Source organism: Nerophis ophidion, linkage group LG20, assembly GCF_033978795.1.
Source record: "Nerophis ophidion isolate RoL-2023_Sa linkage group LG20, RoL_Noph_v1.0, whole genome shotgun sequence".
NCBI lineage: Eukaryota > Metazoa > Chordata > Actinopteri > Syngnathiformes > Syngnathidae > Nerophis > Nerophis ophidion.
The window spans coordinates 44,146,383-44,165,142 of NC_084630.1; the positions used below are offsets into that span (position 1 = coordinate 44,146,383).

Consider the following 18,760-nt stretch of genomic DNA (forward strand, 5'->3'; position numbering starts at 1 on the left):
CCAGTTTGATACACACTCAAATAAACTGCCAGAAATAGCCAATTCGCTCAATAAATAAATCTGCATACCGTATTTCCTTGAATTGCAGCTGGGGCTCTAATTAATTTAAAACCTCTTCTCACTCCTGCGCTTACCAAAGGCATGCGGTAAAAGTAAGCATGCGCTAATTATTTTAAAACCTCTTCGCACTCCGGCACTGAACAAAGGCATGCAGTAAAAAATTGAGTGTGATGTAAGCTTGAACCTTAAAGGCCTACTGAAACCCACTACTACCCACCAGGCAGTCTGATAGTTTGTATATCAATGATGAAATATTAACATTGCAACACATGCCGATACGGCTTTTTTAGTTTACTAAATTACAATTTTAAATTTCCCGGGAGTTTCGTCTTGGAAACGTTGTGTAATGATGACGTGTACGCAGGACGTCACGCGTTTTTACGAAGTATGAGCGCTACGCACACACACAGGTAAAACTCGTCTGCTTTAGCTGCATAATTACACAGTATTTTGGAGATCTGTGTTGCTAAATCTTTTGCAATTTGTTCAATTAATATTGGAGAAGTCACAGTAGAAAGATGGAGTTGGGAAGCTTTAGCCTTTAGCCACACAAACACACGGTGATTCCTTGTTTAAAACTCCCGGAGCTGAAACTTTCCTATGGATCCCAACCGAATGTCAACCAGCAGGTTTCGGTGAGAAAATTGTGGTTAAAAAGTCGCTTCTTACCGGATATCAGCTGAGCTTGTGCCGTCCATACCTGCCGTCGACACCCGTGAGACATGGCGTCAACACACCTGTGGACAAACCCCTCCGACTATCAGGTAATATTAAACTCACTAAAACACTAGCAACGCAATAGAAAGATAAGGGATTTCCCAGAATTATCCTAGTAAATGTGTCTAAAAACATCGGAATACGTCCCAATGCTATCGCGTTTTTTTTTTTTTTAACTAGTTTTTTTTTCTTTTTTCTAGTCCGTCGCTATCAACATCCTCAAACACGAATCTTTCATCCTCGCTCAAATTATTGGGAAAATTGTTTTTTTCTCGGTCCGAATAACTGTTTTTGTTGTAGGTTCCTATTAAATGTGAATATGTGAGGAGGCCCCACACTTGTGACGTCATCGTCTGCGACTTCCGGCAAAGGCGAGGCTTTTTCAGGAAGTACCAAAAGTGGAGAACTTTATCGTCGATGTTTTCTACTAAATCCTTCAGCAAAAATATGCGAATATCGCGAAATGATCAAGTATGACACATAGAATGGACCTGCTATTTTTGTTTAAATAAAATCTCTTTTCAGTAGGCCTTTAAATCCTACTGAATAGCTCTTAATCTTCTTCCCTTTATGCGATTTCAAATTACCGGTATTGAAATCAGCCTTCTCCATTTTGGAAATGGTGACAGGGGAAGTGTCACTCGTGCCGTCAGGAGTTTGACCAGACGGTAATACTAAGCATGCGCTAATTATTTTGCGAAGCGAGTTTGACCCGGCAGTAACTCAAGGCAGGCGCATACTATATGCCCTGCGGCAATTCAAGGAAATACGGTATATAAAAAAAATTGGTATTTCTGTCTGTCATTCCGTCGTACATTTTTTTTCCTTTTACGGAAGGTTTCTTGTTGAGAATAAATGATGAAAAAACACTTAACTGAATGGTTTAAAAGAGGAGAAAACACAAAAAAATGAAATAAAATTTTGAAACATAGTTTATCTTTAATTTCAACTGTTTAAAATTCAAAATTCAACCGAAAAAATGGAATAGAAAAACGAGCTAATTCGAATCTTTAAAAAAAAAAAAAAAAAAAAGATTAATTAAAATGATTTATTATTCTTTACAATAATTAAAAAAAAAGATTTGAACATTGATTTAGATTGTCAGGAAAGAGGAGGAAGGAATTTAAAAGGCAAAAAGGTATATGTGTTTAAAAATCCTAAAATCATTTTTAAGGTTGTATTTTTTTTCTAAAATTGTCTTTCTGAAAGTTATAAGAAGCAAAGTTAAAAAATAAATGATTTTAAGTACATTTATTTAAACAAGTGAAGACCAAGTCTTTAAAATATTTTCTTGGATTTTCAAATTCTATTTGAGTTTTTCCTCTCTTAGAATTAAAAATGTCGAGCAAAGCGAGACCAGCTTGCTAGTAAATAAGTAAAATGTAAAAAATAGAGGCAGCTCACTGGTAAGTGCTGCTATTTGAGTTATTTTTAGAACAGGCCAGCGGGTGACTCATCTGGTCCTTACGGGCTACCTGGTGCCCGCGGGCACCGCGTTGGTGACCCCTGGTATAGTCCATATTTTTATAAAGACCCGTTGTGACTTGACAAATGTATCAGCAAACAACCCACTCGAGAAACAATTCATATCAACAAAATGACAACTTTTCTTTGTCATATAGTTACACTCAACTGTTATACCAGTTGGTCATTGATGACTTCATCTCTTTTTTTCAGACAAATATGAATTAGTACAGGGGTGTCAAGCTCATTTTAGATGGGGGGCCACATGGAGAAAAATCTACTCCCAAGTGGGCCGGACTGGTAAAATCATGGCACGATAACTTAAAAATAAAGAAAACTTCAGATTGTTTTCTTTGTTTGAAAATAGAACAATCCGATGAGATGGCGATTTGTCCAGGGTGTTACCCGCCTTCCGCCCGATTGTAGCTGAGATAGGCTCCAGCGACCCCAAAGGGAATAAGGGGTAGAAATTTGGATGGAGGGATATTTTTATAAAGGCCCGTTGTGACCTGATAAATGTATCAGCACACAACCCACTCGAGGAACAATTTATATAAACAAAATGACAACTTTTCTTTGTCATATTTACACTAAACTGTAACACCAGTTGGTCATTGATGATTTCATGATTTAGTAGAGGGGTGTTAAACTCATTTTAGATGGGGGGCCACATGGAGAAAAATCTACTCCCAAGTGGCCCGGATTGGCAAAATCATGGCACGATAACTTAAAAATAAAGACAACTTCAGATTGTTTTCTTTGTTTGAAAATAAAACAATGCGATGAGGTGGCGACTTGTCCAGGGTGTACCCCTCCTTCCGCCCGATTGTAGCTGAGAAAGGCTTCAGCGCCTCCTGCGACCCCAAAGGGAATAAGCAGTAAAAATGGATGAATGGATGAATGGAAAAATAGAACAAATATATTTTGAAAATGTACAAATTATAATGTTGTTTTTTACACTTTTACATGTTGCGGTGTCGTTATTTATATTTTGTAAATAAATTATGTGATAATGTTCATCAGTCAACTCATTGGTGTTCATTTTCTATCTATCAAGATAAAAATAAATATTAAAATTAAATTTCAGTGTGTTATTTATGTAGTTTGATCATTTTCCTTGACTGATGTACTAACATCATTTGGTTTATTTTCTACAAAGATACAAAGAATTGCTATTGTTACATGCAGTGGACACATTTAGAACAGCTGTTTCTTACATTAAAAAAATTCAGGTTTATTTTTATATTTAGCAAACTCATCCCGCGGGCCGGATAAAACCTATTCGCGGGCCTGATCCGGCCCAGGGGACCGTACGTTTGGCACCCCTGATATAGTAACTTCTTAAGTAGGCTACCATAGTTTTAGACATTTTCATTTAAGGCCTTCATTGTGTGGCTGGGAGAGATCAGGAGAACCTATTTTCCACCTTTTACATCCATGTTTTGAAAAGAAAAACATGTGTAAGAACAATTGCAAATCTTTTATTTTGACAGGAGACGATAAGTAGTTAGCATATTTTTGTCATGTTGGAAAAGAAGAACAAAGTCCCATTTATCTAATCATAGATGATGATGCTTCTGACTTGCACAACTTGGCAGCTCACCTGGGCCACTGCAAATCTACAAAAATGGTGATAATTTTTGAACAACGCTATTGAGATGACTAGTAAAAAGGGTTGGGCAGAGCATGGACTGTGTGTTCAGCTGTGTTAAGTCCCAGGCAAAAAGTAAACATATTTAAAGAGGAACGGCACTCTTTTTTTTCCAAATTGTGCCTATCATTCACAATCCCTATGTAAGGGAAGAACACTTACAGCATTTTTCGGACTGTAAGGCGCACTTAAAATCCTCTCATTTTCTCCAAAATTAACAGTGCACCTTATAACCCGGTGCACCTAATGAATGGAATAATTCTGGTTGTGCTTACCGACCTCAAAGCAATTTTATTTGGTACATGATGTAATGATAAGTGCGACCAGTAGAGGGTAGTCACACATAAGCGATATGTGTAGACTGCAATATGGTGTCAGTAAACAAAACTTTAAATGTTACATTGTAATTAAAGAACATTACACACAGCACTCAAAAATCTGTCAAAATGTTTCAGTATGACTTTGAAGCCTTGATTGATTGTCGGCCCATTACGGCTACCATAGTCAGAGATACAGGTATTACTATGGTGTGTGTGTGTGTATAAGGACCGCAAAATGGCACCCATTAGCAGACATATTATCTGGCCTTTTGTGTCACAATATTATGCAAAACCAACTTATCTTACCTTCTGGTACCTGCTGATGTGTATATGAGATCTGCATAAGTCCTGAAAAATTGCGCATGTCCGCTACTGTAGTCCGTGCCGCTTCCGTAGTCGATAAGCTTCTTCTTTTTCACTATCTTCTTGCTTTGGGGTATTTACCCTCTGCTGTTGCCATTTCTAATACAAAGTAGGGTAAAGTTCTAACTTATATATTGCTACGGAAGCGCAAAAAACTAACGGTATAGTGGGTTTACATATTTCACCCACAGAACTTTAGTTATTAGAGCGTTCCGGTGGGACGGTTTTTTAAAAGACACATTTCCGGCTTTGTTGCACTAGTGAGCCGCGGATGAGGAGATACTGCGCCGTCATTGTTTTAAGTAAAGTCTTAATGTCCTTAAAACAGTTAGCTCCATCTTTTGACACTTCTTCCACTCCCGTCCTTGCACGCTGCACCGCTACAAGAAAGATGACGGGGAGAAGACGCTGTCGAAGGTGAGCCACGTAAATAAAACCGCCCACAAAACAGCACATCCTGAAGCGACTGTCAGAAAGCGACTACATGATGATTTGTAAAACATCATCTATGCAACATTTTGACCAAGGAACCACCATTATATGTTATGTAGACCACAAGGACATGTTTTACATTTATAATACGGTGCGCCTTTTGTATGAAAAAATACTTTATAATCCGGTGCGTCCCATGGTCCAGAAAATACGGGACACTTTTTTTTTTTTTTCATTTATAATAAACGGCACGTATCAAATGCAACACGTAACAATGAAGCTAATGGGAATCATTTGTTCTGCCCGTGATCCTAAAACTGTCAACAATACTTCATTTACATGTGTGACCTGCTAGTATTAGCGATATTGATATTCCATCCATCCATCCATCCATCATCTTCCGCTTATCCGAGGTCGGGTCGCAGGGGCAGCAGCCTAAGCAGGGAAGCCCAGACTTCCCTATCTCCAGCCGCTTCGTCTAGCTCTTCCCGGGGGATCCCGAGGCGTTCCCAGGCCAGCCGGGAGACATAGTCTTCCCAACGTGTCCTGGGTCTTCCCCGTGGCCTCCTACCAGCTGGACGTGCCCTAAACACCTCCCTAGGGAGGCGTTCGGGTGGCATCCTGACCAGATGCCCGAACCACCTCATCTGGCTCCTCTCGATGTGAAGGAGCAGCGGCTTTACGTTGAGTTCCTCCCGGATGGCAGAGCTTCTCACCCTATCTCTAAGGGAGAGACCCGCCACACGGCGGAGGAAACTCATTTGGGCCGCTTGTACCCGTGATCTTATCCTTTCGGTCATGACCCAAAGCTCATGACCATAGGTGAGGATGGGAACGTAGATCGACCGGTAAATTGAGAGCTTTGCCTTCCGGCTCAGCTCCTTCTTCACCACAACGGATCGATACAACGTCCGCATTACTGAAGACGCCGCACCGATCCGCCTGTCGATCTCACGATCCACTCTTCCCCCACTCGTGAACAAGACTCCTAGGTACTTGAACTCCTCCACTTGGGGCAGGGTCTCCTCCCCAACCCGGAGATGGCACTCCACTAAGTGCTAATAACGGGGAACTACTTTTAGCGGCGCAATGGTCAAAGAGAGGCAACCCACAGTTTGATTTGATTCTTGCGAGTAGTAATTAGATTCAAAATCGATTCTTGATTCAAAAATCAATACCGTATTTTTCGGAGTATAAGTCGCACCTGCCGAAAATGCATAATAAAGAAGGAAAACAACATATATAAGTCGCACTGGAGTATAAATCGCATTTTTGGGGGAAATTTTTTTGATAAAACCCAAACTAAGAATAGACATTTGAAAAGCAATTTAAAATAAATAAAGAATAGTGAACAACAGGCTGAATAAGTGTAGGTTATATGGCACATAAATAACCAACTGAGAAGGTGCCTGGTATGTTAACGTAATATATTATGGTAAGAGTCATTCAAATAACTATAACATATAGAACATGCTATACGTTTACCAAACAATCTGTCACTCTTACTCGATAAATCCCATGAAATCTTATACGTCTAGTCTCTTACGTGAATGAGCTAAATAATATTATTTGATATTTTACGGTAACGTGTTAATAACTTCACACATAAGTTGCTCCTGAGTATAAGTCGCACCCCAGGCCAAACTATGCAAAAAAACTGCGACTTATAGTCCGAAAAATACGGTACTTTCTTTTAATCACTTTAAATGCCAGTTCTACAATGAACTACATCCCTCCATAAAACAGATAAGCAGCTCTGATAAATTTCTATTTTGACTAAAAGAAAACTGTTTTTATTTCATAAAATTCTACCCAAATATTCAATAGTCAAATACAATGAAAGGTAACAAGAGAAGTATCTGGCTTTTGTCTTTTATAAAGTAAATATGTACAGCAGATGTGGGCATCTACATCAACAATATGATTTGCCTGAGTGGCTGGACAGGACGGATAAAAAAAATTATATATATATATATATATATATATATATATATATATATATATATATATATATATATATATGTATGTATGTATGTATATATGTGTGTATATGTATGTCTTGATTGGATTATCCAGAGAATAGTGCTCGATACCGTGGTAGAGTGCAATATGTAGGTGTGGGAAAAATCACAATACTACTTCATCTCTACAGAACTGTTTCATGAGGGGTTCCCTCAATCATCAGGAGATTTTTTCCTGATGATTGAGGGGAACCCCTCATGAAACAGTTCTGTAGAGATGAAGTAGTCTTGTGATTTTTCCCACACCTATATATATATATATATATATATATATATATATATATGCATGTTTAATTTTTTAATCAGTTACAAATAAGAATCGCGATTAATACAAAAATCTTTTTCAATATGCAGCTATATTGAGCCAGTGAGTTGCTGCATCTCCTCTGAGTTGGTAAAAGTTAATTGTAGATCGTAAATCACGCCTCTCACCATTAGAGTTATGACTATACACTGAGAAGTTGGTGAATTTTGACATTTGATTTAACATAAGCCAAGAGATCGCGAGAGAGATGCACAAAGACACTCCCTAGTGCCCACTTCTTTTTTTCCTGCGTGAGGATCATAATTAATTATTAGTCTAGACAGGAATATCTGCTTATCACTCAGCTTCTAAAACTTGTAGCTCAGCTTTTTTTATTTTCAGGCTCAAAAATATAAGGTTCTGCATCATCATTTGTCCCAAAGTAGTCATTGTTGGCACTCATAAAGTCTGCATGCGTAGTAATAGTTGTTGTTGTTGTTGTTGTTGAAGGAATTAGTTAGCATTGCAATGCGTCTGTGATATTAAATGACCTATATACGTTAATATTACATGTTATTATGATTGTGTCTGTTACTACATTACATATACTTACGTGTGTATAACACGTTGATGGGGTTTTTAGAGCGCTTAATTGGCAAAATAAAGCGAATCATATTACCTCCATTGTTAGCTGACTCTTTCTACCGTTTATTTACTAGTTAGAATACATTAAAAAAGAAAAACGTATGTGTGCTTTTTTTTTTCACATAAGGACTGTAAATGATAGACACAGTTCCCCTTTAAGATAAAATAACCTTTTGTCCAATGCAACTTTTTTGCTCTTTAAATATTTGTGAGAGGAGGAACTCTGACAGGGTTTTATATCCCTTATTCCCCACACACATCCACTTTTTTTTGCTTATAGTAGGTCACCAAAGTACTTACAAGTCATGTGCTACCTCGCTCTTTAGTTGTTGTGTTGTAATCTGTGTACACTATGCCATATTTCAATGAAATTACACATTTGTGCCATAATACATTACACACATTCACTTATTTTAATTTAAGACCAAATAAGATGGATTATTTATGCCAGATATTTGCAGGTAATGCCCAAATAACTGCAGCAATGGAATACAGAACACAGAAAACTAATTAGGGTCCTTGGCCCATGGCAAAGGACTCCACAGGAGTCCTTTGCCATGGGCCAAGGACCCATTTGAATTAGGATCCTTGGCCCATGGCAAAGGACTCCACAGGAGTCCTTTGCCATGGGCCAAGGACCCTATTGAAACTTCTGTGTTTTATTATTATTCCACACCTACGCGCTGTAATTTGACCCCCTTAACATGCTTCAAAACTCCCCAAATTTGACACACATGTCGGTATAGCAAACCTTCCCAACATATTAAGCAACCAATCCCCCAAAATGAAAATTGCGCTCTAGCGCCCCCTAGGAAAAAATTACAGACAAAACTGCATGTAACTTCTGTTAGGAATGTCATAGCGACATGAAACAAAAACTCCTATGTAGGTCTGACTTAGACCCCATTTTCATACACTCACTTCTTTCAGCAAAAATCTACAGGAAGTTGGCAAAAACCCCTTCAAAATACATTTTTTGCAAAAAATGCAATTTTTGCCTCTTTGCGCTGTAATTTGACCCCTTTAAAATGCTTCAAAAGTCACCAAACTTGGCACACACATAAGGACTGGCGAATATTGCGATCTAATGAAAAAACCAAACTCCAAAACTCAAAATTGCGCTCTAGCGCTATTTTTGAATAAAACACAGAAAAAACTGCTCCTAGGAAGAAAACACAGACAAAACTGCTTGTAACTTCCGGTAAGAATGTTGGAGAGACATGAAACAAAAACCTCTATGTAGGTCTCGCTTAGACCTACATGTCATAGATTGACAACCCCCAACAAAAATCAACAGGAAGTTTGCAATCCCCCCTTCAAAACAAAAGTTTTGTAAAAAACGGTCACCTTTCTTCAAACAATATCTCCTCTGAGTGCGTTTGTTGTTTTGGCTTCAAACTCGCACAGGGGAGAGATTGAACCCTTCTGATTAAAAGTATAGAACAAGAGTTTTGATAAGTTCTCAGGTTTTGATTTTACGCACCTTCAAAGAACCCCTGTGCAAAGTCTCCTAAAAAATGTCATTTTTGCCTCTTTGAGCTGTTATTTGACCCCCTTGAAATGCTTCTAAACTCACCAAACTTGACACACACATCAGGTCTGGCAAAAATTGCGATCTAATGAAAAAACCTAACCTCAAAACTCAAAATTGCGCGCTACCGCCCCCCTAGGAATACAACACGGACAAACTGCTCATAGGAAGAAAACACAGACAAAACTGCTTGTAACTTCCGGTAGGAATGTCAGAGAGACATGAAACAAAAAATACTAAAAAACACACGCCTCATTTTAATAATTAACATACTTTAGCAAAAATCAACAGGAAGTTTGATATTTTCACTTCAATACAACAACTGGATTACTTTCACAATGCATTAGATCCCCAAAATAGTGGCTCCAAGGCGTCTTCTAACGCTTATGCGGCCGTGGGTCTCGGGGGCAGCAGCCAAAGGCGGACCCGACCAACGCTGCTTGCAGCTTTAATTGGATATTAATACTGTACTAAAATGCTAACTATTTTAGTAACAATCCAATAATGTGTTCAGATTTTGGACATGTTTACCCTCAGGAAATATTGCCAAGTCTTCTGCAGTCAGTTTACGATAATAAAATATGGATGTGTTCAGGGTTTCCCCCAGATACTTGGCAATATACATGCAAATTATGTGATGTCATACTGACCACGCCACAAGTATGTTGTACAGAGACATCCTGGATGAAAGCCAATGCTTCTCATCTAACCTGATGGAGCTTGAGAGGTGCTGCAAAGAGGAATGGGCGAAACGGCCCAAAGATAGCTGTGCCCAAGCTTGTGACATTGTATTCAAAAAGACTTGAGCCTGTAATTGCTGCAAAAGTTGCATAGACAAAAGTATTGAGCAAAGACTGTGAATACCTATCTATATGTGATTTTTTTTTTTTAATTCTTAATAAATAATTTAAAAAAACTTTTCACATTCATTATGGGGAAATTGTGTGTAGAATTTTGAGGACAAAAATGATTTGATACCATTTTTGAATAAGTCAAGCGCTTTTAATACGTTCCGAATGTACTCTATGTTGGGGTACAGTAGGTAAGGTTGTATTTTTTCCTCATTGTTCACTTTAAGTGTGAGTGAAGAATGCGTGAAAATGCACTGCCGTCATGATCAGACTCGATAAGGCCGAAAGGGAACGAGATGGTACAGTACAGTTTGAGCGAACTGCAGCTCCAAGATAGTGCCTCTCCTTAATGCTTCAGTCACACTCAGGATTCTCACAGGAATGAGGCAAAAATACAACCTGACCCACTATACTACTGTATTTAATGTTGCAAATCAACTATTCAACTGAGCATTTCTGAAACAGTCATTCTGTTTTCCCTGTGTCCGTCAACAGAAGATCATCGGCGTGTTCAAACCTAAGAACGAAGAGCCCTACGGCCAGCTTAACCCCAAATGGACAAAGTGGCTGCAGAAACTCTGCTGTCCGTGCTGTTTTGGTCGTGACTGTTTAGTTCTGAACCAGGGCTACCTTTCAGAGGCCGGTGCTAGCCTGGTTGACCAGAAACTGGAGCTAAATATTGTTCCCAGGACCAAGGTACACACATGCAGAGATGTAGTGGGTGTGAGGAAGGAAATTTCCCTGCTACTCACTGTGTCTCGTTCTAGGTGGTCTACTTGGCTAGTGAAACATTCAACTATAGTGCCATAGACCGGGTGAAATCTCGAGGTAAAAAGTTAGCATTGGAGAAGGTGCCAAAAGTGGGTCAACGCTTCCATAGGATTGGATTGCCCCCAAAAGTAAGTATACTTACAGGTACATGAGCAACTTGTATCAAGTGTACACTGCACAGTCAAAGCAGTTCAGCACATTATCAGTAGTTGCATGTTGGCATGCAACTATTAACCGTGATTAAAACGTCTCGGTTATTTAGTTGCAAAGGCTTCACTACATTGTTTGTTTCAGCCCTCCTTACCTGCTAAAAAAACTGACATTTTGCTCACAGGATATTTTTGGCACAACTTGCACAGAAAGGTTACACCAGGGGTGCATGCGTTTATACGCACCTATCAAGAGACAATAATATATTACATTAGTTTGAAAATGGAAGATGGGGAAAACAGCGAACCGTTACCACCCACAAGTACGGTGAAGTCGGCAGTGCAGGAACATTTTCATTATAAAAATCCATCAATCAATCAATGTTTACTTATATAGCCCTAAATCACAAGTGTCTCAAAGGGCTGCACAAGCCACAACGACATCCTCGGCTCAGATCCCAGGGAGTCATTGAAGACGATGGCTCACCTATTTGGAAAACCTACCAAAAGAAATTTGCATCCTTAATTGCGTCACAATGGCAAGAAATACACCAAAAAAAATCCAATGTGTTGATGGACTTCGTTGATATTCTTTCAGGTTGGTTCCTTCCAAATCTTTGTGGACGGATACAAGGACGCAGACTTCTGGCTGCGTAGGTTTGAAGCTGATCCTCTGCCGGAGAACACCAACCGTCAGCTTCAGCTGCAGTTTGAACGCCTCGTAGTGCTGGATTACATCATCAGGAACACAGGCACGTGCTCATCTTGCTAATAAGCATGTGTCTTTGTCATGCCAGTTCAGTCATTCACATATATTTTTGTGTATCTATTTTAGACAGAGGAAATGACAACTGGCTTCTCAAATATGACTGCCCTATGGACCCCGTAGGGAACAGGGTCAGAATCCTACACAGGCTGGATCCTAACATGTATTTGTGCCAATTGCTCTTTATGAGGTGAAATTAAATTGCTACTTGTACCCTGCTGCAGGATACAGACTGGATTGTAGTGAAGGACCCCATCATCAAACTGGCAGCCATAGACAATGGCCTTGCCTTCCCTCTTAAGCATCCCGACTCTTGGAGAGCATGTAAGCTCCTACTGTATATTCATTTGCTGTTAAGATACACCTCTCTCCGTGGTCAAAGCATAGTGTATACATCAACGTTTTTTTTTTTACCTACTTTGTTCATCCACTAGATCCTTTTTATTGGGCGTGGCTCGCCCAGGCCAAAGTTCCTTTCTCCCAGGAAATCCGAGAACTGGTACTACCAAAACTGTCTGACCCAAATTTTATCAAAGACCTCGAAGAAGACCTCTATGAACTATTCAAGGTACCAAGGAAGTATGGGTTGATTTTGCAAAAAAAAAATTAGGAGGGAGGAACCAGGCTGATGATTGGAGGAAACAATTCTGTATACACAAATATGTTCCGTGTGACACGTGTGTTCTGTGATGTGTCCCGCAGAAAGACCCAGGTTTTGACAGAGGACAGTTTCACAAGCAAGTCGCTGTTACGAGAGGGCAGGTGAGTTTTTTCTGTAGTGTGGTCCGCAAATGCACATTGTTGTCTCGTGAGCACAACCACAGCAAAAGGGGACCACGCATACAGCGTGTTGGAACATACTGGTACTAAAGTTCAATGCACCGATGCAACGATGTGACTACTTATAGAAAACACATACAAACACACTTGATTTGATCGTTTTTTGACATTTAGTATCAAACTCTCACCCGGTCCTGTGCAAGCACACACTCTCAAACAGCTGTCAAGCATCTTTTACACATCATGGCTTTGGAAACAATTGTACCAAACAGTACTTAATATCACAATAAAGTCAGAGTGGTTTTAATAACAAGTCAAACAAAGTTTTATCTCCAGATTATAATTCACAGCCAGGAAGAAGACGCTGTTGTAGCATGCATACACACACTGCATCAGCATGACGTCACTTGTTCTCGTGACAAGCACTGCCTCATTTAATTGGGGCTTTTTCAGATTTAAAGTGGTATCATTTTCATGAATTTCATTGACATTTACAGGTGTTAGTAAAACTCCATGCTCTACAATTTTCACACAACCTTAAAAACTAAACTGTTTGTCATTGGGCCATGTTAACATGCTCATAGTACACCAGGAAGTCAACAACCGATCAGTCCAGCAAACAAAAACAATGTGGAAGTAATGCGTTGTAATGTGCTTTGTTTGCTAGACTGTGTCAACTCTCAGAAAGTTCTGAATTTTTTTTTTCCACAAACTAGTGGAGACCAAACTATATTTCGCTTCAAGATGCAATTAATCAGCAGCTGACTAATCATTTATATTCCCTATATTTTTGATTACCCGGTACCTTTAGTGTGTTGTTAGGGATGATGTATGTATAGCACATCCCACACAAAATCTCAATGTGTACACTTTTGCCCTGAATTAAGCATCTTTAAGCATAAAAAAGCCAAATTAATCAATGAAAATATCAATACTTTACTAGGATCCGCCACTAAGTGGAAATTCATTTATTGCGGTCATGCCCGGTACCAATTAAGTGATAAACATGGGATTACTGTATTTCATAAGTCCACTTACACTTCAGTCACACATATAACTGATTACTATCCGCATAGACATAGAATACTGTGTTTATTTTGTCTTTCAGACTATCAAAACATTTATCTGAATTAGGCCACAAGGCCTAAAACTTTTCAGAATACACAGACAATTATCCACTAAAGATTTACCAGTAACACTCTTCTCTATTGCATTTACATTCAAAGATTCTGAACCTGTGCCAAGCCCTAAAGGATGGAAAAACGCCTCTCCAATTGGTTCAGATGCCCCCTGTGATTGTTGAAACAGCCAGAGCCCCCCAGAGAGCCAACAGTGAGTCATACACACAGAGCTTTCAGAGTAGAAGACCTTTCTTCACCTGGTGGTAAGACAGAAGCCTACATTGGGTGCGGGGAGGAACAGCAGGAAGCGGGAGCGAGGGAGAGTACGGGTTAGTTTCCTGGAAATGGATTGAATTATCACCATCCCCTCCTCTCCAAGCGGACACTGTGATTACTAAAAGTGAGTGTGTAGGTGGAGAGAAGAGGCCATAAGAGGAAGTTTCACTCCGCAACTTCCCTGTTTGCCTCATTGCCTTGTTAGGATGTGAAAAAGTTAACAATTATATCTGGAATCCTTGAAACAGTTCCTCTTTGCAAAGAGATGTCAGATGTTTTGGACTCCCTGGGAGCATGTGTGCTCGCTCACATATGCATGCCAGTCAAAACCTTTTCCACCTTTGCATTCCATGTTTTCTTTATACCGGTCTGCCTTTTAACATTCACCTCTATATTTACCACTCTCACACCGTCTGATGGCTTGACCAGCTTTTTGAATTTAATGATGAAGAACAATGAGTGTTCACTAAGCTCTTAAGCCTTGATAATTTGGGAAATGGCATCTAGCATGTGTCTACACACCTAACCCAAGCCATGTGAACTTCTGTAGTTTCACATCCATTCACCCAACAGAGATTAGGAAGTGTGAGTCAATTGGCGAGACGACGTAGAGGCGAGGTACGGGTGATGTTTGTTTCACCGAAAAGATTACAAGCCTAATATTCAGCTTTCACTCAACCATTGAAGAAGAGACAAACATCGTGTTCACAACTGACGAGGGTATAAACATGGTTCTTCTAGTCTTTTCCATCATGTGGAGCTGAGTAAAGTAACTTCCTGCTGTCCAGAAAATACACCAAATGTATTGTGACAATGCACTGTATAATTTGTATGTAATATTTAATGATAGATTATAATAAAAAACATGTTCCATTCATACAGAAGACTTTGGGGTTCATCAAAAAGGTGTTTTACATGATGTTTCAAAGTACTGAGTAGGCTCATGATTGCCACATTTTACTTATTGAATTCTTTACTTAATTTTGTTCAAACTAGCAATTTGTAATGTCTACTAGATTTTGTATGGACATTTTTTTTTTACCTTTTAAAGATGGTATCGTATGTGATTGTAAAGCAGTTACCTCCTACAGGTATACACACACTCCCATCGATCCATCATTGTATTTTTCATTTGATGCATGCGCCAGTCTTCCTAACGTGATAACCCAGAAGCACAGTAGATGCACTCTCCATGATCAGAAAGCCCACAACATTTACATGTTTACAGTATGTCTTAGTTTCATCAATAATGTTTTTCTGCAAGCGTTCGAACCAGTGGCGCCATAAGACCATAAAGGCTCCCTAAAATTAATTGAAATCCCTTTAAATTATTTGGTGGTGTTTTATTTTTTTTAAAGTTAAATTTTTTCTTCGCAAAATTAAATTATTATCATCATTATTATTAGTGCATATACTGGGGGATAAGTATCACTTGTCTTTAAAAACTAGTGATGTGTCTGTTTCTGACTTTAATTAAGGTGCCTTGAACGCACCACAATTATTTGCTATGAGACTCAAAAATACAACTCGAACATAACTTTTTCTGATGCATGTTTTTACCTTTATTTTATGACCTTTTCCTGGTTCCAAAATGTTGTCACTGTGTGTGAGCATTGAAGACGTCATTATGTATGTGGTGAGTGAACAGTCATGTGTTCCATGTTGGAGGAATGAACCATTTGGCATTTTCGCAAAGGGATGTAGATTGTGTTACACATTCCACATTGGATTTAAACAACCTTATTATTGATCTTTGACCGCAAACATTTAAAAAATCTTTTGTACTGGTATATATCTGTGGTTTATAGTCTGGTGCGGCTAACAAATGTATTTTATCTAATATTTGGTGGGTGAGGCTTAACTACTGGTGCACCATATAACCTGGAAAAAACAGTACTTATTTGGTTCCATGAATACTACGTAAAACCTTATACTAATATCAGCACATTAAACAAAAACATACTATCAGGGCCTTAACTAGGATTTGAAAATTACCGACGTCAAACATTTGTGGTCTAAAAGGAGCATTGAAAGGCTGAAGTCATGGGTACTCCAGTACAATATGAATAATATTAGCTTGAGCAACACAATGAGTTTCCAAAATAAAAGTTGAGTTTAGCTCGGTTGGTAGAGCGGCCGTGTCAGCAACTTGAGGGTTGCAGGTTCAATTCCCGCTTCCGCCATCCTAGTCACTGCCGTTGTGTCCTTGAGCAAGACACTTTACCCACCTGCTCCCAGTGCCACCCACACTGGTTTAAAAATATAACTTAGATATTGGGTTTCACTATGTAAAGCGCTTTGAGTCGCTAGAGAAAAGCGCTATATAAATATAATTCACAAATTCACTTCACTTGAGTTAGAACTATCATGTGTTGTATCATCCAACATCTTTGACAATCAGCATGATTTTGCTAATGTGACTATCGCCAGATTATTGTAGTTCGGTGAGCTCCACACATGGAGCTGGGACTTCTCAATAGGAGATGTGTTTCAGAAGGCGGGGCCTTGTAAAAAATTATCATTCTGTGTGATTGAATAAACCACTTGTTTGTTATCTTGAATGACGTGCTACTTCAACCACTCACATCGAAATCAACCCTTGACGAAGATGAGAGAGGGGAACATTATCACAATTTCAGAAGGGTTAAAACCAATAAAAATCAGTTCCCAGTGGCTTATTTTATTTTTTGAAGTTTTTTTTTTCAAACGTTTACCCATCCCGGAATATCCGTAAAAAAAAGTTTTAAAGTGCCTGATTTTCGCTATCTGTGAAGCCACCGTCCATTTTCCTGTGACGTCATCCAGTGATGCCAATACAAACAAATGGTGGATAGCACAGCAAGATGCAAATATAGCTACAAATGTACATAAAGCTAGCCTAAATAGCATGTTAGCATCGATTAGCTGGCAGTCATGCCGCGACCAAATATGTCTGATCAGCACATAAGTCAATACCATCAACAAAGCTCACCTATGTGATTTTGTTGACTTTATCGTTGGAAATGCATCTGCAGGATATCCATACATCTCTGTGCCATGTATGTCTTAGCATCGCCGGTAAAATGTGCAGACACTCCGGCACATTCAATAGGGGTCTGGCGGCAGATTTCTTTGACTTTATCGTTGGAAATGCATCTGCCTTTAGTGTCGCAGGATATCCACACAATCTTGCCATCTCTGTAGTGGCATAGCTTTCGTCGGTAAAGTGTGCGGAACAAACGACTGACCATTTCGTCGGCTTTCCCCACACCCTCGTATTTTAAACAAATTTCGTCCAATTTCTTGCCACTTTCGCATCTTTGGGCCAGTGGCGCAACTTGAATCCTTCCCTGTTAGTGTTGTTACACCCTCCGACAACACACCGACGAGGCATGATGTCTCCAAGGTTCCAGAAAATAGTCGAAAAAACGGAAAATACAGAGCTGAGACCCGGTGTTTGTAATGGGTTTGAAAAAATGGCGGCTTTATACCTAAGTGACGTCACGTTCTGACGTCATCGCTCAGAGAGCGATAAATAGAAAGGCGTTTAATTCCCCAAAATTCACCCATTTAGAGTTCGGAAATCGATTAAAAAAATATATGGTCTTTTTTCTGCAACATCAAGGTATATATTGATGCTTACATAGGTCTGCTGATAATGTTCCTCTTTAAAAGGCTTCATTGGAAAGAGCAAAAATATATTACTTACCGTTTATAAGTGACGTGAACCTCGCCGAAAACTATTCCCACTAGGTTATTCTGGTACACCTCTGATGCAAGCATGGTTCACCGTTTGTCATTTAGCCACGACTCGGGACTACCGAATACGAGATGGCAACGTCCTTGGAGGATTTCGTTCTCATTTCTTCCTCCCAGCTGCATGCCTGTCACCCCCAATAATCCATTCTCACGGATCTGATCCTCTACCAGAGCAATCAGCGGGAAAACAATTATAACGACTGGGTTCTGCACTCGTCCCATTTCCTTCACCACCAGTGGAATGATTTGGTAAATCAAGCCCCTGCCAAACCCGGTCGGAAGAAGAGCCAAAACATCTTTGCCGCCATTAAATGTCTTCAAAACCTCTGTTCATCTTTTAAATAATTAATATTCGATAGATTTGACAAAACAGTTGCAATAGCAGAATCAATGTCAGCACACGACTCCTCGCTGCATGCCGCCATTGTTTTTTGAATCAAACAGTCGCTTCGGCGCTACGTCACATCTATGAAATCCCACCCAGCGATTCTAATCGGTTCGTTATTTTTTGCTATCTTGAAGGAGTTTGCATTGCCCTTGATCTCAGATCCTTGTGTGGAGCTCAGCGAACTACAAGGATCTGGCGATAGTCAGGTTAGGATTTTGTAACAATCTACTTTTTTTTTAATTAATGTGCTGCAGCTTAGCTTATCAATCAATTACGTCATTAAAACATAAAACCTTACTACGATTTCATGGGGGATTTGAACCCACAATCATCTTTGCAAATTAAGTACTAATGACGCGTGCCCCTTTAGCAATCAGACATGTATGGTGGAAAACTGTCGACATATTCTTATCAATGACAGAGCATGACCTGGCCAGAAATGCATTTGAGGTAAAAGTTTATATGAAGCGCC

The 18,760-nt window shown here is 39.4% G+C and overlaps 1 protein-coding gene across 1 annotated transcript in view; it reads left to right on the forward strand.

Annotated features, from left to right (window-relative positions):
• Positions 1-15,039, forward strand: part of pi4k2a (phosphatidylinositol 4-kinase type 2 alpha) — a 15,775-nt gene extending 736 nt beyond the window's left edge. The window contains exons 2-9 of the mRNA XM_061881331.1: positions 10,795-10,995; positions 11,067-11,198; positions 11,818-11,975; positions 12,059-12,116; positions 12,210-12,309; positions 12,420-12,553; positions 12,688-12,747; positions 13,992-15,039. Coding sequence (XP_061737315.1) covers positions 10,795-10,995; positions 11,067-11,198; positions 11,818-11,975; positions 12,059-12,116; positions 12,210-12,309; positions 12,420-12,553; positions 12,688-12,747; positions 13,992-14,153 — 1,005 coding nt within the window. The 3' untranslated portion in view covers positions 14,154-15,039. The remainder of the gene's footprint in view (positions 1-10,794; positions 10,996-11,066; positions 11,199-11,817; positions 11,976-12,058; positions 12,117-12,209; positions 12,310-12,419; positions 12,554-12,687; positions 12,748-13,991) is intronic.
• The last annotated feature ends 3,721 nt before the right edge of the window (positions 15,040-18,760 follow it).